The following is a 27,876-nucleotide window of genomic DNA, read 5'->3' as shown; positions in this document are numbered from 1 at the left end:
CCGCTCTGCGAGTCGGATCCACTCAAATTCATTGGGTTATTCCTTGCCCCATGCTACACCTTTCCACCAAGCTTCATGAAAATTGGGCACTTGGTTTTTGCTCAATCCTGCTTAAAGTCAAACAAACAAACAAAAAACGAACTTCCAAATAAAGCATAACTTCATTGCTAGAGGTACTTGCCACTGGATGCTGATTAACTTCCTGCTAATTCACTCCGACAAGACAGATCTACTCGTACTAGAACCACGTGCATCTAGAAATCAGTTTTCTGATTATCTTTCGATTACGTTCATTATGTCTTATATTAAATATAGTTAGTTTTTTTTTTTTCTTTTTTATCAGACATCTAATTTTTGGGTTTGTTTACCTGACATGTTTCGACGTACAACTTCCGTCTTCCTCAGAGTGTCACCGGATGTTAATTGGTGACGCATCTTTTATCAGCTGCTGTTACTGAAGGCGTGGCCTTCCTGTCTGGTTTGACAGGTCAGTCACGCCTTATACTGTCTGTTCGTCCCCTGCAAGATGTGACTCCAGGTATGGGAGAGCATGTATGCTCCCTCATCCCGGTTGATGGTCCTCGGGCTTCGCTTACGGATCTCTATGGCCTCCCTGATCCAGCGCTGATGTTTGCTATCTTCTGTGCGGATGACTCTGGCATTCCCCCAGTCCATAATGTGGTTTTCCCTTTTACAGTGATCTGTTATAGCTGACTTATAATTTTCCTGTTGTGCCTTTTCTTTTATTGTTCGGGTTTGTCTTGTAGCTGTCTCCTTTTCGCACTCTTTCTTATGTTCATGTTTTCTTGTGTTGAAACTCCTTCCTGTCTCCCCAATATAAGTTTTATTGCATAATTTACATGGAATCTCATATATGGTGTTGCATCTGTTGTCCGGATGTATTCTGTCTTTGGGATGCACCAGGATCTGACGGAGTGTTGTGTGTGGTTTGACAGGTGTGTTAACATTGTGTTTCCTCATTACTCTTTGAATGCGTTCAGTTATTCCCCTGATGTATGGTAATGTAACTACTCCCCTGTGTTCTTGTTTGTTAGTTTGTTTTTTCTCTTTCTTCTGTGTTTTGTTGTTCTTAACCTGTTCCGCCCCTTTGGATATTGCCCATTGTGGATATTGACATGCCTTCAGTGCGTGTTGTATATGTTGTTCCTCCTGTTCTTTGTCCTGTGGATCTGTAATTATTGCTGTGCGTTCATGTAATGTTCTAACTACGGATATTTTGTGCATTATGGGGTGTTCGGAAGTCCAGTTTAAATATTGGTCGGTATGTGTGGGTTTTCTGTGTACTTTTATTTTGATGTCCCCATCTTCTGTGTGTTGTATTTTTAAATCCAAAAATGCTATTGACTGCTCCGTTTCCTCTTCATGTGTGAATTTTATATTGCCGGTATTGTCTATGGTGTTGAGATGGTCGGTGAGTTGTTGAGTGTGTCCCCTCTTTACTTTTTCCAATATGTCGTCCACATACCGTTTCCAGAGTGTTGGTCTGTATTCCGCTGGTATTGTAGTGAGTGCTTTCTGCTCCAGATCCTCCATGAAAAAGCCGCACATGATGGCTGATAGTGGGTCTCCCATGGCAAAACCTTCCTTCTGTCTGTAGATTGTATTCCTGAACTGAAAGTATGTGGATGTGGCGATAAATTGAAGGAGCTGAGTGATGTCTTGTACGGTGAGGTTTGTGCGTTTCCTGAGCGTCCTGTCTGTTTTTAATTTGTCTTGTACTATCTGTATGGTGGCTTCCGTGGGTGTTCTGGTGAAAAGAGATATGACATCATGTGAAATGAAAACTTCATCTTGCTGCATTTTGATGTTTTTTAGTTCTTCTGCCAGATGTTTTGAGTTTTTGCAGTGTTGGTCTGTGAGTCCTAGTAATGGTTTAATTATTTCGGTGAGTGCTTTTGATAAGTTGTATGTGACTGAACCAATGCTATCTACTATGGGGCGTAATGGTGTTCCTGGTTTGTGTATTTTTGGTGTACCGTAAATCCTGGGGATGACATTGGCTGTGGGTACTAAATGATTGTAATCCTGCTTATCTATTTTATTTTCATCGAGTAGTGGTTTTAGTAGTGCTTTAAGTTTCTTTTTCTTGTCTTCTGTTGGGTCTTTTTTTAATATTTCAAATGCATTGTCGCTGAGTACTTCATTCATTTTTCGTTCATATTCATCAGTGTCCATAATCACTGTTGTTCTGCCTTTATCTGCTGGGAGGATTGTGATATCTTTATTATGTGATATGCCTTCAGTAACAGCAGCTGATAAAAGATGCGTCACCAATTAACATCCGGTGACACTCTGAGGAAGACGGAAGTTGTACGTCGAAACATGTCAGGTAAACAAACCCAAAAATTAGATGTCTGATAAAAAAGAAAAAAAAAAAAAACTAACTAGTTTTCTGATTACATTAAACCATAAATTTTAGAGCACCCTTACTGAAAAGTCAAGCAAACCCATTGCACCAGCAAAAGAAAATCTCTGGCGCCACCCCTCGAAACAAAAGTCATGGAATAACAAACCAGACTTGGCAGAGCAACAGGAGGAAAACGACCAACACAAGACACAAAAAGCTGACTGAAACACAGGAATCTGTTGTGTTGCGGTGCATGGCGACCATGCCTGTCAGCCGTGTGGTGCTCTCTGAGACATGATGTTCAAGTTCAGGCGATTTAAGCTGGATGTCTGAAATGGCAAGACCCAAAACATTATAACCACCCAGAGATTGAAGAAATAACATTATAAACAAATAAAACTAAGCTTTATTCCCACTGTAATATAATGCATTGTATTACATTATTGTTACCATTAAACTCACATTAGGCCTATAATTGTACTGTATGCAAGCATCAGCCACAGCATATTCAAGCATCTGTCAGATCCCATAAACAGAATACTGACAAGGGCTAGTAATTTAAGGTTATCATGTAGTTCCTGGTCCAATTCTTGGTGTGTCTCTACAAACTTGTTGATTCCTATGAACTGACCAATCGGGGAATGTAATAATGGCCTACATTTACTCAAGTACTGTACTTAAGTACAGTACTTGGAGTGAATAAAAATAGAGATGATATATATATTGTTATGGCATTCATCAGAGACTGTCAAGGATGCTGTGGAGACCGGGGATGCCATTGAGGCTGCAGATGGTGAAGGAATCAGCAACAGTGCAGCGGAGGGCAGTGAGGCCCCTTAGGAGAGTGATGTGGAGAAGCTCCAGTGTGAGTCGGGATCCTCTCGTCTCGCACGCCGATCTCGAGCGAGGAAAGAACCCTCAGTCAGAAGCTTCACACTCACGGATTTTCTTGAGGATGGCTTGAATAAATCGGCAGTGAGAGCTTCTTACTGGCTTGCTGCTGTTTCTCCAGGGACTCCTGGGCTTCATGGCGTCTCTGCATTTGAAGGCCGTACCCCAGCTACTAACTGCAAGCTAGCATCCTCCTCCACGCTTCCCAGCCGGATCCCACCACAGCTGAACCCCATCATGCAATCACTCTTCACCCCCTCTTCAGATCCACAATACTCCTACAACCTTGAAGACTTCCAATCCTGTTATCAAAGCCCCGATCATTTAAATCACCACAAGTTTTTGCCCCCAAACTTAATTCCCTCCATTTGGACTTGCTGTTTCTGCAATTTCCCATGATGTCATTGCAACAAACAGCACGTGAAACAGCCCAGCCCCAGTTTCCGCTCACTTCCACGTCACCCACAACCAACCAGGATGCAGATTCACCTGAAATTCGCCCTCCTCAACACCTATTCCCTCAATAATAAAAGCCTCATTTTAAACCAGGGCTTTGAACCGGTTCAAGGAACGAAAACCGGGAACTTTTTCTATTTCACATGGAACAGAAACGAAACCAGAAACTTTATTATTTTTTATGTTCCAGAACAGAAACGCTTATTAAAAATAATGGTAACCGGTTAATACCGGTTTTTATTTCGTTCCTCAAAGTTTCCGTAGCCTACAAATAAAAAAGCCATTCTTCTCCTGCGCAAGTTTCTATGACCCGCTGGGGTTCACTTCCTGTGTGACGTTCGCTGACTGAATGGAGAGAGCGGGAAGGTGGACTGCTATCACGTCTCCATTACTGAGTGTCTGAGCAAAGAAGAGCCTGAACGATGCAACCTCCCTATTGGCTGTTTGTAAAAATGTATCAGTTGTTGCCCTTCCCATGGGAATCATCGCGGGCTCGAGAGACGAGACCTGACGAGTTAGTTCGTTGGTAGCAGAACAAAATGTCTGGACACAAATCGGTTTTTCAGAAAAGGAAAGAAAATAAACGGAGGATTGAAAATACAAAAAAGGAGGCAGAAAATGCAAAACGAGTTTTAAGGTAGGACAAATGGTTACTTTTTAAGGCAGCCCGCCGTGGCTGCAGGCTTTCAGTTGTGTCATTGAATGGTTACTTTTCTGAGGCAGCCCGCCGTGGCTGCCTGCAGGCTTATTTATTATAGCCCATTTAGTTAAAATAGTTGATATAAAATGTTTATAATTATGTGATGGTTGTCCTGATTTAGACTGTTTTTTTTTTTGGGGGGGGGGTTTGCGCGATGTTGCACCCGGGTCCAGATTAGGGCAGAACCGGCCCTGGCTACATTTCAGGTGTAGTTTGTTTTATGTATGTATGTACTTGCATAGATGTGTACTTGGTCTTCCAATATGGCGCCTAACAAAATCTCGCGGCGCGGTGACGTCATGCGGTAGCCCTCTATAGGGCTTGACTAGCCTTTGGTAACACACTAAATGAATTATCTTTCATTTTTGGCACTTTTTCTGTTTGTGTAGATGGGAAGACATACTGAGAATCCAAATCGCCAACATTTGAAATAATAATTGTTTTGAATTGTTTCTTGTCTTATTTAATGAAGGTTGTAATAGAATTAGCCTACATTTGGCTTAAGCTGGATGAGACAGAGACATAACTTTATAGCCATTTGTTAAACAGCTGACAGGGAACGTAATTAACCGTTCCGGGAACGAAATTTTTTTGTTCTAACCGGTTCGGGAACGTCTATTTAATGGTGGAACCCAAAACCGGAAACGTTAAAATTCCGTTTCTGTTCGGAACGAACCAATAGGAAAAAAATTCTGGTTCAAAGCCCTGTTTTAAACAAATTCATCATTGACAATAACTTGGACTTCCTTTGTCTCAATAACCTGGCATAAACCTATGGATTTCTTAACGCTAAATCAGACCATCCCCACAGGATACTCGTACATTGAACACCCATATCCTGAGGGGCGAGGAGGGGGTGTTGCTGCTGTTTTTAAGAAGGATTTTAAAACTATACCCACTTCTACATCCCCTGGTCTCTCATTTGGACACCTAATTTTCAAACTTCCTGGTCCTACCCCCCTGGTCTCCACCATCATCTACCCCCCCCCCCCCCCCCCCCCCCCCAAAAAAAAAAAAAAACCTCATTCCTCTCTGAATTCTCTCACCTTGTTTTACCCAGTTATCTGCCGTATCACCCTCTGTCCTCCTTCTTGGAGATTTTAACTTCCACATTGACAACACAAATTTCAAACCTGTTTCTGATTTCCTGGATCTCCTACAATTCCTCAAATTCACCCAGCATGTCAGTTTCCCTACCCACAACCATGGTCACATCCTGGATCTGGTCTGCTCATCTGGTCTCTCAATCCTACACATTTCCAGTCTCAATCTTCACATTTCTGATCACCTGGCAATAATCATAGACATAAACCTTTCCACTCCCATGTCCAATGAAAAATGGACAATGATACATCTCCACCAAAACTATCTCCACTCCCACTTACACCACTCTCATCAACTGTCTGACAGATATTAAACTCTGGATGCAAAAAACCTTTCTCAAACTAAACTGTGAGAAATCAGAACTGATCATTATTGGCCCCAAATCCCTCACAAAATCCCTCCACCTCTCCATCACTATTGAAAACTCCACTCTGTCTCCCTCCCCTCAAACCTGCAACCTTGGCATGATTTTTGACACCAACTTGACATTTGAACCCCACATCAACCAGTTAACCAGAACAGCTTTCTTCCACCTCAGCAATATTGCCCATCTCCACCCATTTCTCTGTTTCGGCTGCTGAAACCCTGATTCAAGCCTTTGTCACTTCCCATTTGGACTACTGCAACAGCATTCTCTTTTGGATCTACCTCCAAAGCCCTAAATAAACTCCAATATGTCCAAAATTCTGCTGCTCAACTTCTCACTCAAACCAACTCTCATGACCACATCACCCCTGTCCTCCAGAAACTTCACTGGCTCCCCATCCCTTACCACATCTGATATAAACAACTTCTCACCTTCAAATCTCTCCATAACCTCGCCCCCTCTTACCTGACTGACCTGCTCCACCCGTACACCCCTTCCCGCAACCTCCTATCATCAGATATCAACCTCCTTTCCACCCCTTTCAGGACCACGCACAGGACCTGGAGGGATGGAGCCTTCTCAGTTGCTGCCCCCACCCTCTGGAACTCACTCCCCAAATCCCTCTGTGACTGCACTGACCTAACCATATTCAAATCATTGTTCAAGACTCACCTTTTTAAATCCACGTTTAATGTTTGTTTGTGTTTTGCCTTTATTTTGCTCTTGCTTTTTATACTTCCTTGTATGTTTTTATTGATGTTTTTCTTTATTCTGTATGATTTTACTGTTATATTGACTTGCCCCCTGTAAGGAGTCTTTGAGCATTAAGTGTTCTATAAATAAAAATGTATTATTATTATTATTATTAAGTACAAATTCAAGGTACTTGTACTTGAGTGTTTCCATTTTATTGTAACTTTATACTTCTACTCCACTACATTTCAGAGGCAAATACTGTGGGTATTTACAGGTCCTTCTCAAAAAATTAGCATATTGTGATAAAGTTCATTATTTTCCATAATGTAATGATAAAAATTAAACTGTCATATATTTTAGATTCATTGCACACCAACTGAAATATTTCAGGTCTTTTATTGTTTTAATACTGATTATTTTGGCATACAGCTCATGAAAACCCAAAATTCCTATCTCAAAAAATTAGCATATCATGAAAAGGTACTCTAAACGAGCTATTAACCTAATCATCTGAATCAACGACTTAACTCTTAGTTGTCACAAGACAGTGACACTACGAAAATATCTTATCTTATATGATCTTATGATGCATTGCTGTTAAACTACCTAAGAGTATATAAAGTACTTAAAATTTGCTCAACCATAAACAATACAGCAGTAAAAAGCAACATGGACATTAATTGCAGCATTAATATTTATCCAAAAATATGAAATATCAAATAAACATCGAACATCAAGTAAAACACTGACAGAGACTGTTTTTCTGCATAATGAATACTTTTACTAATGATATTTTAAGTAAACTTTGCTGATAATGCTTACATATTTTTACATGGTTTTGAATGCAAGACTTTAACTTGTGGATTATTTTCACAGTGTGCTATTGCTACTTGAGTAATCTGAATACCTCTTTCACCACTGGAGTTGAATACTTGAACATACCATCATATACCATTTTGGAGCACAGTGATCTATTCTATCAAATAGTCCAAAGACTGTTGGGTATAGTTAAGTTGGTTTCTCATTTTACATGTTTAATCATGTAGGCTGCATACATTGTCACAGCTGTCAGTCAAAATATTAATTAGCCTTAGCTTGCATCTAGGGTGACCATTTCCATAACACCAAAAATGAGGACATTATTTGGACGGGGGGTCTGGGGGCCCTCCCCCCAGAAAATTTTGCATTTCTTAGATGCAATTTCCTGCATTCTAATCAATTTTAGGGTGAATAATAGCAAATCCCATCTGATTCATAGCCCTCAAATTTTTATGTAAACCACAGTGGCAAGATTGAGAATGGATTATTTTTATGCAAGTCACTCAAGTTTGGTGAAATCAACATTGCAATTTTGTAGGGTTAAAGATTATGATTGTGGGGAAAAAAGAGTAAGGTCAAAGCATTCATAGTATTTATTATAATTCATGTATTAGCTCTTAATTGGCTAGAACACACAGTATTTATATTTATTAAAAACATTGTGGACTTAACAAACCACTGAAATTAAACTTAAGGTGCTGAGTACCAAAAAGCACAACATTTGTAGATTCTCAAAGAACAAATAGGCAACATAACCAGCAACATTATAAAATGTTTTAAAGCATTCATAGTATTTATTATAATTCATGTATTAGGTCTTAATTGGCTAGAACACCATATTTGTATTTATTAAAAACATTGTGGAGTAACAAACCACTGAAATTAAACTTAAGGTAGATAGATGTGCATTTGCATTGTCATCCATATCCTAACAAGTTAAGTTGTGGTCTACCGGACAGACTCGTGTTTCCAAGTCCCAGCCAGGGCCGGGGGGCAGGGCACTAGGCACGTGCCAGGAAGATCATCAAAGGATAGAGCGCAACGCGTTCTAGAACGCAACGCCTCGCGGTGCGGAGTTCGCATTGCATGCCAAAAAACATCGAGCCATAGACTCTTTATTGTAGATTATTAGTGTGCAGCACAGATCTGCAGTTTCCCCTACAAAACGTTATTCTAGAACTCTGCTCTTCCAGTCTGGCAAGTCGATATTATATAATTCCGCTCATCGTCTCTCAAAGGAGGACAAATGTGCGTCCGGCTTGATGCTGCGCCGGACGCCGGACAAGACATTGAAAAGACGAACGGTCCGGCCTAAAGCCAGACGTCTGGCCACCCTACTTGCATCACCACATAACACAGTATTTAGCTCGCTAACCAGTAACTAGAAAGCTAACCAGACTAACTAACCTTTGTTAGCTTACATCACAGCACAGTGTAAAACAAAACAAAAAAGCCTTCTGCAAGGCTTCTTTTAATGTCCTACATACTGTTCCTAACATAACTATATAAGTTATGACAGGAACAGTATCTAGGACGGGCGGCATGGTGGTGTAGTGGTTAGCACTGCTGCCTCACAGCAAGAAGGTTCTAAATTGACCGTAGGTGTGAATGGTTGTGTGTCTCTGTGTCAGCCCTGCGATGATCTTGCGACTTGTCCAGGGTGTACCCCATCTCTCACCCATAGTCAGCTGGGATAGGCTCCAGCTTGCCTGCGACCCTGCACAGGATAAGCGGTTATGGATAATGGATGGACAATATCTAGGACATTTAAAACACACTTCAATGAATAAGATAGAAAGAAGGTTAACATTTGCTTTTTGTAATTTTTAGAGGACTGTGAAAAATGTCAACTTACCTTTCCATCTCTGGGTCTAACCACTTCTGAAAGGTTCTTAACTGGAGCTCACTCACAGTTCAATTCTGCAAGGCTTCTAAAATAATCTGTATCCATTCCGCATGTGTATTAGTGATAATCTAACCAACACTTATGAACAATGGACTTGCCAAATCAAAACACTGATGTGTTTTCTATCTCCACAATATACACTGAATGTCAAATTACTAAATCCATTGTGTTGTTAATTTTGTTGTCTTATTTTTTGCTGAGCTGAATGTGGGCCATGAGCTTGGATAAATTCAACCTGCCTCATTTTCCTCCACACCCTCACCCAAGTCACAGGAAAATCTCCTAAACATCCCCATTGTAACATTATATTGGTAGACCAAAATGGGACATTATTAAAACATTTTTGAAGAACCAAATGAGAGCATGATCCAAGGGACCAAATGTGAACATTCCCTGAAGTTTTGATTTGCGTGTCATTCCAAATGTCTCACAATGACCAAACAAGAATTTTTCCAAATGTCAGTAATGTCCAGGTAATATCCTGCAGAGAATGAGGTGGTGGGGACCAGCGGGGGATGCCAGAAACATCACAAACATCTGGGGTACATTTCTTGTTTGTTGGAAAAATATTAGGTTCCAGAGCCCAATATGATGTGCACTTTTTTTTTTTTTTAAATATAAAAACATTCTCACAGGAAAGGCTTTGTATAATGTGCACACATGGTTGGCCTCATCATTGCATTTTTTAAAAAAAATCTTGCTAGGGGTCTACAATACGATATATTGTTTGATTCAGTTTGATGAATAGATGTAATTTTTTTTTCCTTTTAACAATTTTGTGAATTCACGTTTTAAAAATATGACTCCACTTCCTGTTTTACAACTTAACTGTCAATTTTTTGCATATTATCCATCTGAAATTGGTCTGAAGATGATCTGAGCCAAAAGTGGTGAGGATTGGATGAAAGTTGAAGGCTGTGATTAGCTTTAAATGGTTTTTAAGAAATTCCAAATTGCTAATGAAATACAAAGGGGGCCATGGAAGTTTTAAATCAGCTGTACCTCCCACTATCAGAGAGCCACAGAAGTAATGTTTATTAACAATTGTGAACACACACAGGCAAACAGTCCAAAACGGCAAGCAATCTTGTAAACGTGAAACTAGCAAAAGGTCAGGCGAGGCATAAACAGGCTAAATCAGGCAAAGACAAAAACAGAAACTAAGAACAAGAAACCCAAGGAATCTACACGAGAGCATACGGCTCAGTAATGTATGCTAATGTGGTATAATACTTCGCACTAAACGTGCGTTTTCTCAGTCTTTATACTGGCATGCTGATGCCTCATGATCATGTGCAGGTGAGCCTCATTAACAGCGCGTGTGAGAGTCCACTCGGGTTCGTGCGCTGTTAATAAGGCTCACCTGCATGATCTAGAGGCATCAGTGTGCCTATATAAAGACTGAGAAAATGCATGTTTTTTTCTCCTTTCATATCTCACATCTGTCAAGGATATTTGTCAAGTGCAAGTATAGATTTTTTTTAATGTAATTTGGTCTAATAAAAACGATCTCTCCCCACAAACAGCCCCAGCCGAACGCGTCTGAAATTGGCACTCGCTGATTCCAATCATTTCCGTTTTCATTTTGCAAAAATGTGTTTTGCTTTGGTCAAACTCTATTGAGAATTCCTCCTTTTTTCAAACAAACAAATAATTGAAATATAAAATTAATAGTTTGTATGAAAAAGGCTTTGGACGAAATGGCGTTGGATGAAATGACTTGTATCTGTGAGCCAACATATCGGCAGAGAGCAGTAGTGCGACTGTTGGTAGTGCAATATGGGCAGTGGGGATGTCAGAATAAAGTTGAAGTCCGAGCAACTTTTTTGGTAATGAGTTATGACGTGGTTCAGCAGCAGTCAGAATTTAGAAGTACCCTGCTCTAGAAAATAATAGAGAACAGACCCATTCCTTTCAGACTTTTTTTTTTTTTTGTTCTAGAACACTTGTTTTTAAGCAGAAATGCATTTCACTGATGCAGAACAACACTGATTTGACCAATTACAGTAAATGGACACTAAACTTCAACCAGGACCAGAGTTACCTGAACAGCTATGCACAAAGTAACATTAATATTAACATTAAGACCAAGGCTAGTAAATGTGTCCTATCAACTGCATGTTGAAAGTTCACTTAGCATCAGCACAAAAACGTCACACCACACAAATGGCTTTTAATTAGTTTGTCATTAGTTCATTTTGTTACCAAATATGTAATCATAATTGTTCATTTTCCTTCATTGATCAATTTCATATCTTCACATTTAAGACTTCATGAGTTTAACTGGTCAGTCAGCACAAAGATACCAATTGCTATGTTAATTTGCTTTGCAGCCCTTTTAAAGTTTGCAAGACCAAGCATTCCAAACAAAATTTTAGCTGTCTATTTCGTCTACATCACAGTGTGTCCAGAAACTTTGACAGCATCATTGGCAGGGCAGCCAGAGCATATTTTGACACTTTCTCCGTGTTTGGTTTGAATATACCATATAGCTGCAACTGTGAAAAACCTTACAACAATAAATCATCTGCTAATAATGAAGTTTTCTGTTTGTCTCTTTGGGTTTTTCTGTAGGATGAGCAAGATGGTGATACATATGAAGCTCCCCCTTGTGAGCGTCCTACCATCAAAGTTCAACGTTGGAATGTAGAAGAGAATGTATACCTTGGTACTTCTTGCTAACTCTTTTTAATTGCATTAAATTGATTTTCTGAAGTCCAGTTTGTTTGTTTTTTTTCTTTTCCCCAAAGCACATCCTCCCAAAATGCCAGTGCTTTCTCATAAAACAGTAGTGGGTGTTTTTATAAATGTATAAAGGTTGTACGAACATATGAAAAGCAGTGTTTTTCATCTCATTGTTTGATCTGTATAGGCTACCCTGAGAGGCCTCCATACTCCATAAATCTCCCAAGACAGGCAGCGCCACCACCACGACCAGCCAAGATCACACCTAAAATGGTAATTGTTCAATATTAAGCAAGCTGTACCTAGTAGAAAAGAATGTTGTATGGCATAAGAAACAAAAATGGACCTGATTCTATAAAAGAATGTTATATGGCAAAGGAACCCCAAGGTTGTAACACTTAAAAGTGACCAGAAAAGCTTTCTTTTTTTTCTAGAAATCCCCTAAGCCTTTACCTGAGCAAGAGGAGTTCAACATTGATTTCAACAACAGAAAATGTGAGCACTTATTTAAACCTTCAAATAACACGAATAACTTTTCACTAGTATTGGTTCACCAATTTTGGATTTTTTTTTTTTTTTGTGTGTGAGAAAAATCTGGGAATTGGAAGGTGAAAGGCCAGAACAGGTATAACAGGATACATACAGTATGTTAACATGCTTGCTTTGTTTAATTTTGATGTGAGCTGACTAGCTAGTGGCTATAAAAGTAGCCCATAGTATGTTTTTAATTTAAAAATTGGCAAATAAATCCAAAATGTACAAGGTCTTGGACAAAAACCAGCAAGATTCAAGCAATGTACAAACAGACAATCAGGCAAAGCACAAGAATCAAAATCTGGAAAATAGCTCAATAACCTGGATATCAAAAAACACATAGGAAATAAGATATATGGGCCATAAGGCACATTCGTAACTTGTCTCGTCGTCTTTTGCTTATCTGGGACTGGGTCATGGAGGCAGCAGTCTGAGCATGGAAGCCCAAACTTCCCTTTCCCCAGACACCTCGGCCAGCTCCTCGGGAAGAACACCGAGGTGTTCCCAGGCCAGCCGAGAGACATAGTCCCTCCAGCGTGTCCTGGGTCTTCCCCAGGACTTCTCCACCAACCTGGAGAGGGCAAGCCACCCTTTTCTGGTCAAGAACCATGGCCTTGGACTTGGAGGTGCTGATTCTTATCCCAGCCGCTTCACACTCGACTGCAAACCGCCCCAGTGCATGCTGAAGGTCCTGGTTTGAAGAAGCCAACAGGACAGCATCATCCGCAAAAAGCAGAGATGAAATCCTGTGGTTCCCAAACAAGATTCCTTCCAGCCCCTGGCTGCACCTAGAAATTCTGTCCATAAAAATTATGAACAGAACCGGTGACAAAGGGCAGCCCTGCCGGAGTCCAACATGCACTGTGGGAACAGGTCTGACTTCCTGCTGGCAATGTGAACCAGACTCCTGCTTCGTTCGTATAGGGACCAGAAAGCCCTTAGCAAAGAGCCCCGAACCCCATACTCCCAAAGCAACCCCCACAGAATACCACGAGGGACACGGTCGAATGCCTTCTCCAGATCCACAAAGCACATGTAGACTGGTTGGGCAAACTCCCATGAACCCTCGAGCACCCTATGAAGGGTATTGAGGTATTTCACCTGATGTCACAGGGTCACGTGACGCCCCGGTGTCCGCCATTTTGAATGTCAAGCTAGCTAATGTCAACAACAGTAGCTAGTATGTTACTGTAGCAATGTTTACGTTCAGTCATTTGGATGACTGTTAAAACCTTTCAGTCTCAAGTTTTTCCTTTACTGGATTTACTAGTTTACTGAGCTAGCGTGCGCTGGCCGCCGAGGAGCTAGCGCGCGCCGGCCGCCGGCAGGCTAGCGCACGCTAGCTCCCAGCTTGCCCGAGCGCGCTAGCTCAGTAAACTAGTAAATCCAGTAAAGGAAAAACTTGAGACTGAAAGGTTTTAACAGTCATCCAAATGACTGAACATAAACATTGCTACAGTAACATACCAGCTACTGCTGTTGACATTAGCTAGTGCTAACAGCTAGCTGCTAGTGCACTGCTACAACTACACCGACCCTAATAATACAGTTCTTGGTCATTGCCTGGTAACAGCAAATTTATAACGGGCCATGTCTCAACAGACTAAGAAGTTATTTCAATGACATTTAATAACATTTTGTTTATCCTGAGGACCGAAAGTAAATGAAAATGTGAACAAACCTTAGCTGTAATAAGATGGTGACCACCGGCTCCAGGGACGACCCGCTGATGTAGGCATGTTACCCAGCCTGACACAAAATATTTGTAAGCGTCCAAACTCTTATACACTTTCAGATCAATACCTGTGTATGGCGATGGGTTTTTAACGACATAGGTATACAGATCATGTGGGCCGAAGTCAGGTAAAGACGAGGGCTTCGTGTACTTCCGTACGTCAGTGAGCAATCCTGGTGGAAGCAGGTAAATGTCGTTCTCTAAGCCTGCTAACCTCAATTTTTGCAAATACCTCTCCCTCTGCTCTCCCTGTAAATGCCCTACGTCGCTGGATAGTGAAGGTGTTTTCTGCATCTCGCTCCTTTTTCTTTTATGTTTTTCGTTTGTCGCCTTCCTCGCATTCAAACTGATTCGAGCCGTGCCGTCCAAAATGGCAGCATCACATGACTTGGTCACGTGGGTGAAATACCTCAATAGAGCTGGTCCAGTGTTCTGCGACCAGGATGAAAACCACATTGTTCCTCCTGGATCCGAGGTTCGACTATTGGCCAAATTCTCCTCTCCAGTACCCTGGAGTAAACCTTCCCGGGGAGGCTGAGAAGTGTGATTCCCCTATAATTGGAGCACACTCTCCAGTCCCCTTTCTTAAAAAGAGGGACCACCACCCCAGTCTGCCACTCCAGAGGCACTGTCCCCGACCGCCATGCGATGTTGCAGAGGCGTGTCAGCCAAGACAGCCCCACAACATCCAGAGATTTGAGATACTTGGGGAGGATCTCATCCACCCTTGGTGCCTTGCCACCGAGGAGCTTGCAAACCACCTCAGTGACTTCGGCTTGGGTAATGGACGAGTCCACTTCTGAGTCATCAGCCTCCGCTTCCTCAACGGAAGATGTGACGGTGGGATTGAGGAGATCCTCGAAGTATTCCTTCCACCGCCCAACAATGTCCCCAGTCAAGGTCAACAGCTCCCCACCCGCACTGTAAACAGTGTTGGCAGAGTACTGCTTCCCCCTCCTGAGGCACCGGATGGTTTGCCAGAATTTCTTCGAGGCTGACCGATAGTCCTCCTCCATGGCCTCACCGAACTCCTCCCAGTTCCGAGTTTTTACCTCCGCAACTGCCCGAGCTGCGGCACGCCTGGCCTGCCAATAGCCATCAGCTGCCTCAGGAGTCCTGGAGGCCAACATGGCCTGATAGGACTCCTTCTTCAGCTTGACAGCATCCCTTACTTCCGGTGTCCACCACCAGGTTCGGGGATTGCCGCCACAACAGGCACCGGAAACCTTGCGGCCACAGCTCCGAACAGCCCTGTCTACAATGGAGGGTAGAGAACATGGTCCACTCAGACGCAATGTGCCCCGCCTCCCCCGGAAGCTGGGAGAAGCTCTCCCAGAGGTGGGAGTTAAAGACCTCCCCGACAGAGTGCTTGGCCAGACGTTCCCAGCAGACCCTCACCATACGTTTGGGCCTGCCAGGTCTGTCCGGCTTCCTCGTCCGCCAGCGGATCCAACTCGCCACCAGGTGGTGATCAGTTGACAGCTCAGCCCCTCTCTTCACCCACGTGTCCAAGACATGGGGCCGGAGATCAGATGAAACGACAACAAAGTCGATCATCGACCTCTGACCTAAGGTGTCCTGGTGCCACGTGCACTTATGGACACCCCTATGTTCGAACATGGTGCTCGTTATGGACAAACCGTGACTAGCACAGAAGTCCAATAGCAAAACACTACTCTGGTTCAGATTGGGGAGGCTGTTCCTCCCAGTCACGCCCCTCCAGGTGTCACTGTCATTGCCCAACATGAGTGTTGAAGTCCCCCAGTAGAACAATGGAGTCCCCAGTCTGAGCACCTCTCAGTACCTCTCCCAGGGACTCCAAGAAGGCTGGATACTCGATACTGCTATTCGGCCCATAGGCACAAACAGCAAGAGCCCTCTCCCTGATCCGAAGACGCAGATATGCGACCCTCTCGTTACCTCTCAACCTCCCACACAAACTCAGGCTCTTTCCCCCCCAGCGAAGTGACATTCCATGTCCCAACAGCTAGCCGCTGTGTTCGGGGATCAGGTTGTCAAGGCCCCTGCCTTTGACTGCCGCCCAATCCACACTGCACCAGCCCCCTACGGCTACCTCTGTGGGTGGTGAACCCACAGGAGGTCGGGCCTATGTCACCGCTTCGGGCTGAGCCCGGCCGGGCCCCGTGGGCATACGAGTCCCACCCCTGGGCCTGGCTCCAGGGTGGGGCCCTGGCTGTGCCATACCGGGCGATGTCACGGTCCTTGATATATTATCCATAAGGGTTTTGGTACATTCGTAACATTAGGCAAAAATATGCTGCATGGATATTTCACAAACCATAGGTTTGTGCAAGTTTATAGACACGTGTTTATGATTAAGTCCAGGTGTGTGAGATTAGTATGATGGTGACTGAGAATGTGACAGAGTTTAGTGTGTGTGTTGGGTGTTGTAATATGTGGCAGCCATTTCTGTAGGTTGTGAAGCAGGGTGTGAGTTGTGGTTGGCAGTGGTAAGCTTTGTAGGCTGTGATGTTTTTGAGGATTGTAGTGTAATACCACTTCTGCCATTGAGGTGACACACACAGTTGTATGTTCATAAAATAAACATTCAGTTCATACCATGCATTCTGACAGTAAATCTAACCCTAACTCTTTGGCTGGTTCCATAGGCTCCAGCTTGCCTGCGACCCTGTAGAACAGGATAAAGCGGCTAGAGATAATGAGATAAGATGAGATTATTTCAATAAAAAAAAAGCATTGAAATATATAGGGAGTCATAATTCATTTCTTGTTCTCCACTTTATTAGTGATGCTTGGTATAAGATCAGTTTTAGAGTTTAACCTTTAGGGGGCTTAGTTTTCAAGTATGATCTGCAAACAGTGAAAATAATTGTGCAGGTGAGTGCAACAGGGGACAGTTGCTTTCATGTGTACAAACTTTTGTGTGTATACACACACACACACGTGTGCGCGTGTGTATATATATATAGTGTGTGTGTGTATATGTGTGTGTATATATATATATATATATATATATATATATATATATATATATATATATATGTGTGTGTGTGTGCGAGCAAGCTTGTACATTATATGCCATGAAATATGCAGTCTTAGCTGGTGTTGTAAACTTAAAAAAAAAAGGCATGTTGAGTCCCAGATGGGTGAAAGGTAAATCGCCTGGGGTTTGCACCCTGCTGTCGTGCCCATAAGGATGAAACACTCCTGGTAGAATGGCATGTCATGCTGGGGGCTGACTGTCCAGTTTTTTCATAGGTCATGATGATGACTTGGGCTAGATAAGTAATTTTTTGTCACTGTGTGGTCACCAACAGCAGAAAGTCAGAAAAACTAATGCTCTCAGCACTTGGGGTCAGTTTGAGGCTTAGAATGAGGATGATGAGGATTGAAGGGAGTAGCCTTGCCATTAATTATTTCCTCAGGCCATTATTGAAAAATGTTCTGTTTCCGGTCCACCAGCCGGGTGAGTGCCATTTGTACGGTTGAAATTTTTTTTTTTAACGCCGGTTTTTTGACATTTTTTCCGGGTTCGTAAATCTAAAATCGAACTTGACATTTACGCATTCCCAGGGCTTTCCACTAAGGCTCATACTAGCCAGCCATGACAAATAAGTAACCAGCCAGGGGGGAATAGTAGTAAACACAAAATAAACTCCTGTGCATGCAGTTCCCAGGATTAAATGTATTTTCCACAGATCATTTATTTATTCACTTTACTCAAATACAAAGTAAAATGGCAGTAAATCTTCTTTCTTTTCTTGCGTATTGCATCATGAGGCATTCCTGGCTTGTAAATCTCTTATTTTTGGTGCATGACACATTCACGCAACTGAGCATGCTATGAATTAACAACGACAACGGTCTGCAGTGGTGGCTACACAATTAAATGCTCAGCGAACATTTCTCCATTTGTGTATGAAAATACACTCCAACGACTCAGTTTGGTTTCATTTACAACCAACGGTGTCTTTTGATGCCAGCACGTAATTGAACGAGAGAAGACTGGGTTACCGGAGACAAAATAAGCGTGATCTTTGCTTCCGTTTCCTCCGATGTCGCCTCCGACGGCCCCGACACACTACTGCCTCCGCCGAGTGCGTGCGTGCGCACACCGCATGTCGGGGCCACGGATGAGTTACTCTCCCTTGATCAACGAAGTCGGCGGGGTATTTGTGGTTATTATCGGTACAAACAGCGCGAATCACAACTTAAATGAGTGCGGTTCAGTTTGACATTATTGTCAGTCCGTTAGATAAACATTTAATTGTATTAAAATCGAAAATTAATATTTAGAGCCTGTGGGCTACAAAAATAATAGTCATTAAAGTAGCCGGCTGGACTTAATTGTGTAGTCGGCTGTATGGCCGGCAGCCGGCGCTTGTGGAAAGCCCTGCATTCCACCCAGAATATAGAATTGAATCAGCTCTGAGCATTCGCCGTGTGGCACAAAAAAATGGCAGCCACCATGAAGGAAGGAGATCCGGAGTTTTCAAATATTTGCTTAAGTGTGAAATCGCAAAATGGTATTCTAGTGAACAACAAAATAGTAAAGATTCAGAAAAACAAATCATTCAGTGATCATTTTAATAGTGTAATTTCATCCGAACTAGGCCTAACGGTCGATTTAGAACTACAAAAAGTCTGTGTGTCAGACATTTTAAGTACCTTTGTAAAAGTTTTGCAAATGTTGCATTCAGCATTTAAAATGCTAACTTAAAGTTTTTGTACAAGTTTCAGTTGATTAAACTGTCATATTTTATTAAATGTGTCTGCTTTTGTAATAAAAAAGTACTGAAAGAAAAAGCAAACACAGCATTGCGATTTCTTATCCATCCATATAAAAAAAAAATCCCTCCCGACTGAAAATTTTTTTGCTCACCCAGTGGACAGGAAACAGATTTTATTTTAAGGATGGCCTCATTATGAGTACAATAAGACTTGTGAAAAAACAGGGTGCAGAAATGTTCTGTGAGTTAAGTAAAAATGACCAAAGACAAACATATGTGGGTGTAAATCATTGAGCTATAAATAGTTACCACACCATTGATTCTTCAACAGTTATACAGTGGTGCTTGAAAGTTTGTGAACCCTTTAGAATTTTCTATATTTCTGCATAAATATGACCTAAAACATTCAGATTTTCACACAAGTCCTAAAAGTAGATAAAGAGAACCCAGTTAAACAAATGATATAAAACTATTATACTTGGTCATTTATTTATTGAGGAAAATGATCCAATATTACGTATCTGTGAGTGGCAAAAGTATGTGAACTTCTAGGATTAGCAGTTAATTTGAAGGTAAATTAGAGTCAGGTGTTTTCAATCAATGGGATGACAATCAGGTGTGAGTGGGCACCCTGTTTTATTTAAAGAACAGGGATCTATCAAAGTCTGATCTTCACAACACATGTTTGAGGAAGTGTATCATGGCACAAACAAAGGAGATTTCTGAGGACCTCAGAAAAAGCGTTGTTGATGCTCATCAGGCTGGAAAAAGTTACAAAACCATCTCTAAAGAGTTTGGACTCCACCAATCCACAGTCAGACAGATTGTGTACAAATGGAGGAAATTCAAGACCATTGTTACCCTCCCCAGGAGTGGTCGACCAACAAAGATCACTCCAAGAGCAAGGCGTGTAATAGTTGGAGAGGTCACAAAGGACCCCAGGGTAACTTCTAAGCAACTGAAGGCCTCTCTCACATTGGCTAATGTTAAGGTTCATGAGTCCACCATCAGGAGAACACTGAACAACAATGATGTGCATGGCAGGGTTGCAAGGAGAAAGCCACTGCTCTCAAAAAGAACATTGCTGCTCATCTGCAGTTTGCTAAGGATCATGTGGACAAGCCAGAAGGCTATTGGAAAAATGTTTTGTGGACGGATGAGACCAAAATAGAACTTTTTGGTTTAAATGAGAAGCATTCTGTTTGGAGAAAGGAAAACACTGCATTCCAGCATAAGAACCTTATCCCATCTGTGAAACATGGTGGTGGTAGTATCATGGTTTTGGCCTGTTTTGCTGCATCTGGGCCAGGACGGCTTGCCATCATTGATGGAACAATGAATTCTGAATTATACCAGCAAATTCTAAAGGAAAATGTCAGGACATCTGTCCATGAACTGCATCTCAAGAGAAGGTGGGTCATGCAGCAAGACAACGACCCTAAGCACACAAGTTGTTCTACCAAAGAATGGTTAAAGAAGAATAAAGTTAATGTTTTGGAATGGCCAAGTCAAAGTTCTGACCTTAATCCAATGGAAATGTTGAAGGACCTGAAGTGAGCAGTTCATGTGAGGAAACCCACCAACATCCCAGAGTTGAAGCTGTTCTGTACAGAGGAACGGGCTAAAATTCCTCTAAGCCGGTGTGCAGGACTGATCAACAGTTACCGCAAACGTTTAGTTGCAGTTATTGCTGCACAAGGGGGTCACACCAGATACTGAAAGCAAAGGTTCACATACTTTTGCCACTCACAGATCTGTAATATTGGATCATTTTCCTCAATAAATAAATGACCCTGCTTAATTTGAGGGGGAGCAAGCCGGAGCGCGCTCCGGAACCTCGGACGTTGGCTCCGGCAGCTATTTACACTGGATCCGGTGTTAATAGCTGCCGGATCATAATTACAGTAAACTAGTAAATACAGTAAAGGAAAAACTTGAGACTGAAATGTTTTAACAGTCATCCAAATGACTGAACGTAAACATTGCTACAGTAACATACTAGCTACTATGTTGTTGACATTAGCTAGTGCTAACAGCTAGCTGCTAGTACACTGCTACAACACAGACACCGACCCTAATAATACAGTTCTTGGTCATTGCCTGGTAACAGCAAATTTATAACGGGCCATGTCTCAATAGACTAAGAAGTTATTTCAATGACATTTAATAACATTTTGTTTATCCTGAGGACCGAAAGTAAATGAAAATGTGAGCAAACCTTAGCTGTAATAAGATGGCGACCACCGGCTCCAGGGACGACCCACTGATGTAGGCATGTTACCCAGCCTGACACAAAATATTTGTAGGCATCCAAACTCTTATACGCTTTCAGATCAATACCTGTGTATGGCGATGGGTTTTTAATGACATAGGTATACAGATCATGTGGGCCGAAGTCAGGTAAAGACGAGGGCTTCGTGTACTTCCGTACGTCAGTGAGCAATCCTGGTGGAAGCAGGTAAACATCGTTCTCTAAGCCTGCTAACCTCAATTTTTGCAAATACCTCTCCCTCTGCTCTCCCTGTAAATGCCCTACGTCGCTGGATAGTGAAGGTGTTTTCTGCACCTCGCTCCTTTTTCTTTTATGTTTTTCGTTTGTCGCCTTCCTCGCATTCAAACCGATTCGAGCCAAAGTCCACTACATGTCCAAAATGGCGGTCGCGTTTACCAAGGTCACATGACTGAAAAGGGTCTATAGTCTGGTCAAGACAGTCAGTGAGTGAAGCATTCTGTTTCTGCAGAGAAGCGATGTCAGCCTCTCCTTTAACAAGCTTTATGATCTGCAGGTAGGGTCTCAGCTGTAGTAAGTTGGCCTTAAAAGTGGCTAATTGTTTCATGCAAGATGTCTACCCAAGAGCACACTTTTCCAGATGTTTGCTCATTAGCTTTGTTGTACACAAATGAAAACAAATCACAAAAAGGGAAGACATGGGCAGCACGGTGGTGTAGTGGTTAGCACTGTCGCCTCACAACAAGAAGGTTCTGGGCTCATGGCCAACAGGGGCCTTTCTGTGTGGAGTTTACATACTCTACGTGTGTCTACATGGGTTTCCTCCGTGTGCTCCAGGTTGCCCCGCAGTCCAGAGACATGCAGGTTAGGTTAATTGGCAGGTCTAATATAAATTGACCATAGGTGTGAATGTGAGTGCGAATGGTTGTTTGTCTTTATGTGTCAGCCCTGTGATGATCTGGCGACTTGTCTAGGGTGTACCCTGCCTCTCACCCGTAGTCAGCTGGGATAGGCTCCAGCTTGCCCATGACTCTGCACAGGATAAGTAGTTATGGATAATGGGTGGATGGGAAGACATTCAATTCTGCATAGCCAAATTCAGAGAGAAAGTGTGAGAGAGAGATGGACCAGGCATCAGCGCTCAGCAAGTAGACTTGATTTGTGCTAGACATTTTGGTTTGGTTCAGGACAGAAATTTGCAAAATGAAGAGTTGGAGTATGATGATTGTGGATTGTTTACTGCTGCACTGCTGCTTTTGTGAACTATCATAGTCCGAGAAAGGGATTAATAAAGGAGTTATAGGACAAAAGTGGCTTTTCACTGACATTATTGATTTCTATTTATCACGCAGTGTCTAGCATATTACTGGGCAAACAAATAAACATGACTGTGACAGTTAATAATGAAAATCAAGATGACTTCAGTCAGTTCAATCTATCTGAAATGATTAAAAATTTAGATTATACCAGCAGATCGCATTACATTGAAAAGCTGAAACACACATACATCACAGATCCATATAATTTACCCACAAATCTATTTATTCCACTTGAAAAGTGTACTGCAAACCAGCTACCAGATTTGGGAAATTATGACAACCTGAACTATTTAGTATTTGGGACTTCTAAAAACACTGGAGAGATGCTAATGGCATACAAAAGTACAGATGCCTACCGATATTTTGAGGCAGGTTTGCTGCATGCCAGAATGTTATGGGAAATTCCTGATTAAGAAAAATACCTTACTATGAAAAGGTAAGCTCAACATGGATTTCTAATCATAATAAACAAGCCAGGGTCTAGATCTAGCATATTTTATGGTGTTTAGCCAAATATATATATTATCAGTACATAAATATGCTGCTAGTCTAGCCAAGCATTCGGTCGAATAAAATATATAATTTCCAAAGCCCACATCCAGATATGCATTTTAAGATTCATACATTTGCGATTTGGCATGTTTTTCATAGTGCAGTAGAGCTGCTAAGTATGACATACTTGTGTATGTACCAGTAGATGGTACTGAGTAGTGCCAGACAATGCAACCTCTTTAAAGCTTTACTCTCTAGACCAAAGTTCTGGCCAACTTATGGACTTGTTGAATGCTAACTTGAGTACGCCTAGGCTAGATCTTGATCTATGGGATTTTTATAGCTGAATGGCCTTGACTTAGAAAAAAAAGTATGAGGAGAAATAACAGGTGCACAAAGCTTTCAAACTAACCTGATATAAAATGTTCTCCACACACGGGAATGATTTGTTGGCATCCAGTCTTCCCATTTAACTGCAGCTTGCCATTTTTCTTGTCTTTCTGGGTTCACCAGGAAGCATTGAAAAGTTAAATCAGGCTTATCTCCATGTCTGTTATTACATTCAAAAGCAATACAGATCTCTGGCATTGTTCTTTTGAGATGGAAGGTCTACAAGTTTATCTGTAGATGTTTACTGAATTGGGCTGACAATCACTCGCATACACTTGTGCTGCTACTGTGCCAGTCGTTGTCAAACACACAGCTTGCCCGGCAATATGGCCACATAAACAAATCCACAGTTATGATGAAATCGTATGAAAGGGCACTATGAAGATTATGTGAAATGATGTAAAAGGAATATTAATTGAGGGAGAGAAAGATTGTCTAAAAATTTGAAAGAAAATAGGGTTTATACAAGTGGAAAAGTGGTACAGCATTGCCATCTCACCAGATCCTGAGCTCTTTGCAGAGTTTGTGTATGTGGATTTTATCCAGATTCTGCAATTTTCCCCCACCTCCCAAAAAAATACCAGGTGGATTAGCTAAGCTTAATTGCCCCTAGTTATGAATGAATTTGTGAATGTGTGTGGATGGTGCCCTGCAATAGAATGGCATACCCTTTTTCTGCCTCATGCCCAGTGTTCCTGGAATGGGTTCCTGATCCATTGCAACCCTGAACAGGATAAAGCAGTTTTGAAAATGAGTGAATGATTAAGATGGGGCCTAGAATTGCCTATGACAAAGCAGGAAGATTTACAGACTTCTCATTTAATGGCCTTACAGTACATGAAACTCCCATTTTTTTATTCCCATCTTTTTTATTTATTGAAGGTCCGGAAGTCTCCCAGAAAGACTGGACTTGTAAGAAGTTGGTCCCCAGGAAAAGCCCTCCAGCAATACCTGCTCCTTACCGAGAAGAAGGTTTTCTTTATATATATAAAATAATTTTATTTATTTATTTTTTAAAATGGTGGCATGAAAAATTAAAGGATGCATTGATGAGTAATCAAAATGTAATCTTTCAGATGTTTACCTGGACCCAAATGAAGGACAGGTAATATATCCTATGACTATTTAGAGAACTAAAAGAATATTTAAGGAAATATTCTTGCCAAAAAAGCATGTCAGTAATTGGATGCAATGTGTACTATAATTTGGAAGAGAGCCCAAAAAAAGTTTGTGAGCTTAATGTAAATATAGATTTTAAAAAAATAATAATAATACTGTGTTTGTGTTTCAGAGTGAGAGAGAACCTATACATGAGCTATATGTGGAGCCCACAACAGGTCATTCTAAAACCTAATTTACTGTATTTCAGCTTATGTTTCATTAGATATTACTGACCACATTAAAGTTGAAGTAAGATTTAATAATAAGATTTAATGACAAAAATATTGTTCAGTGTATCACATACATATGTTTCTGTTTGAAGTTTGGTATTTTGTTATAGTTTTAATTTAATCTTAATAAAGATGTCCAGCCTAATAGTTTCTCCAGAGTTAGAATGATCTGCATTCCAATGCAGACCTAGATGGTAGAAGAAAAGGTGTGTGTGTGTGTGTGTAAATAAAAAAAAAAAAAAAAATTTAAAAAAAAAAAAAATATATATATATATATATATATGGAAAGAAATGTACTTTTTCATGATATTCTAATTGAGATGCACGTGTGTGTGTGTGTACAGTGTTTGTGTCACAATAAGAAAAAAAAACAATTTGCACCTTTAAAGTGGTAGGCATGTGTAAATCAAATGGTGCTAACCCCTCCCCCCCAAAAAAAATATATTTTTTTTTATAATAATAATTAATTCCAGCTTACAATGTGACAAAGAGGACAAACACCAAGGAGATTAATAATTTTGCAAGACATTAGTGTGTGCGTGTGTTTGCCCCATTAGTATATTGTGAAAAAGTTCATTTTCTTCAGAATATATTCTATATTCATTGCACATTAAGTGAAATCCTTCAAGCCTTTTTTTTTTTTTTAATTTAGATTATGGCTTTATAGCTCATGAAAATCAGAAATCAGGTATCTTAAATTATTAGAATATTTCCCAAGATCAATCAAAACAGGATTTACAATCCAGAAATATCCAACTTCTGAAAAGTATGTTCATTCATACACTCAATACTTGGTTGGAGCTCCTTCACCATGAATGACTGCATCTATGCGGCATGGCATGGAGGCGATCAGCCTGTGGCACCGTTGAGATGGTATTGAAGCCCAGGGTACTTTGATAGTGGCCTTTGGCTCATCTGTATTTTTGGGTTGGGTGTTTCTCACCTTTGTCTTAACAGTACCCCATAGATTCACGATGGGGTTCAGGTCAGGCGAGTTGGCTAACCAATCAAACACAGTAAAATCATGGTCAGCAAACCACTTGATTGTAGTTTTGGCAATGTGGGAAAATGCTAGTCCCTGCTGGAAAAGGAAATCAGCATCTCCATAAAGTTTGTCAGCAGATGGTATCATGAACTGCTCTATTATAATCTGATGGATGGCTGTGTTGACTTGATAAAACCTAGTGGACCAACATCAGCAGATGACATGGCTCCTCAAATCATCATAGACTATGGAAACTTCACACTGGACTTCAAACACATTGGATTCTGTGCCTCTCCACTCTCCCTCCAGACTCTAGGACTTTGATTTCCAAATGAAATGCAAAATTTACTTTCATCTGAAAAGAGGACTTTGGACCACTCTGCTACAGTCCAGTTCTTTCCCTCTTTAGCCCAGGTAAGATGCTTCTGATGTTGTCTCTGGTTCAGGAGTGGCTTGATATTAGGAATGCGACAGTCGTAGCCCCTTTCTTGAAGACATCTGTACGTAGAGGCTCTTAATGCACTAACACCAGCTTCAGTCCACTCCTTGCTTGAACCATTTTAGTTTATGTGTAATGAGTCTGCTACAGGGCTTTAGGGAAGAGTGGCCAGAGGAAAAAAGGGGGCATTAATCAGAGATGCAACAAATACACTAAAGATAACACTGAAGGAGCTGCAAAGATCCACAGTGGAGATGGGAGCAGCTGTCCATTGGACCACTTTAAGCCGTACACTTCACAGAGCAGGGCTTTATGGAAGAGTGGCCAGGAAAAAGCCATTGCTTCAAGAATAAAAATAAGAAAACACATTTGCAGTTTGCCCAACAGCATATGGCAGACTCCCCAAACACATGGAATCAGACTCTCTGATCAGATGAGACTAAAATTGAACTTTGTGGCCATCATGAGAAATGCCACATGTGGCACAAACCAAACACTTCCCATCACCTTGAGAACACCATTCCTACTGTGAAGCATGGTGGTGGCAGCATCATACTGTGGGGATGTTTTTCATCTGCAGAAACTGGTCAGGACTGAAGGAAAGATGGATGGCAGTAAATACAGGACAATTCTGGAGGAAAACCTGTTTGAGTCAGCCAGAGGTTTGAGACTGGTTCACATTCCAGCAGGACAATGACCCTAAACATACTTCTAAAGCTACATTGGAGTAGTTTAAAGGGAAATATTTTATTGTCTTGGAATGGCCTAGTCAAAACCCAGATGTCAATCCAATTGAGAATCTGTGACATAACTTGAAGATTGCTGTACACCAACACAGCCCATCTAACTTGAAGGAGTTGGAGCAGTTTTGCCATGAGAAATGGGCAAAAAATTCCAGTGGCTAGATGTGCGAAGCTAATAGAGAACATACCCCAAGAGACTTGCAGCTGTAATTGCAGCAAATGGTGGCTTTACAAAGTATTGACTTTGGAGGATAAATACCGATGCACTCTCCAGTTTTTTTTATATATATATATTTTTATTTTAATTATAGTTTGTGTCACAAAAAAAATTGCACATTTAAAGTGGTAGGCTTGTTGTATAAATCAAATGGTGCTAACCCCCCCCCCCCCAAAAAAAAAAAAAAAAAAAAATCCATTTTAATTCCAGCTTGTAATGCAACAAAACAGGACAAACACCAAGAGGAATGAATACTTTTGCAAGACACTGTATACACATTTCAGAGCAATATGCTGCCATCCAGACAAAATCCTTTTCAGGAAAGGCTACTTAGTGCTGACAATGAGATCCTGGAATACCTTGATACAAATACATTCCCCAAAATGACAATGTGGAGCAGACTCTATTATGGTCATTGGTGAATTTTAATGTTCATTACCAAGATTGGCTAGGTAGCCGGTTCTTGGTCTGAATCAAATTGTAAAAGAACCAACTAGAGGGGGAAACATCTTGGATCTTGTCATGACAGACCTACCTGCTGTAGCCACAACCCTTGCAAACACAGGTACATCTGATCACACTCCTGTTCTTGTACAGCTCGAAACATCTGCATTTCAAGACAAGCCATACAAAAGGAAAGTCTGGTGCTACAAAACAGCTAACTTCTGGGATATACGAGGACATATATCGTCTGTCA

At 41.3% G+C, this 27,876-nt stretch overlaps 1 protein-coding gene across 1 annotated transcript in view; it reads left to right on the top strand.

The window, feature by feature from the left end:
* Window positions 1-27,876, top strand: part of si:dkeyp-117b11.1 (B-cell linker protein) — a 262,865-nt gene that overhangs the window by 71,655 nt on the left and 163,334 nt on the right. The window contains exons 5-10 of the mRNA XM_060931747.1: window positions 11,882-11,975; window positions 12,180-12,265; window positions 12,427-12,487; window positions 24,287-24,376; window positions 24,481-24,509; window positions 24,696-24,741. Coding sequence (XP_060787730.1) covers window positions 11,882-11,975; window positions 12,180-12,265; window positions 12,427-12,487; window positions 24,287-24,376; window positions 24,481-24,509; window positions 24,696-24,741 — 406 coding nt within the window. The remainder of the gene's footprint in view (window positions 1-11,881; window positions 11,976-12,179; window positions 12,266-12,426; window positions 12,488-24,286; window positions 24,377-24,480; window positions 24,510-24,695; window positions 24,742-27,876) is intronic.

Source organism: Neoarius graeffei, chromosome 10, assembly GCF_027579695.1.
Source record: "Neoarius graeffei isolate fNeoGra1 chromosome 10, fNeoGra1.pri, whole genome shotgun sequence".
NCBI lineage: Eukaryota > Metazoa > Chordata > Actinopteri > Siluriformes > Ariidae > Neoarius > Neoarius graeffei.
The sequence above is the reverse complement of the archived record's forward strand: the minus strand, read 5'-3'. Positions and strand labels throughout refer to the sequence as shown.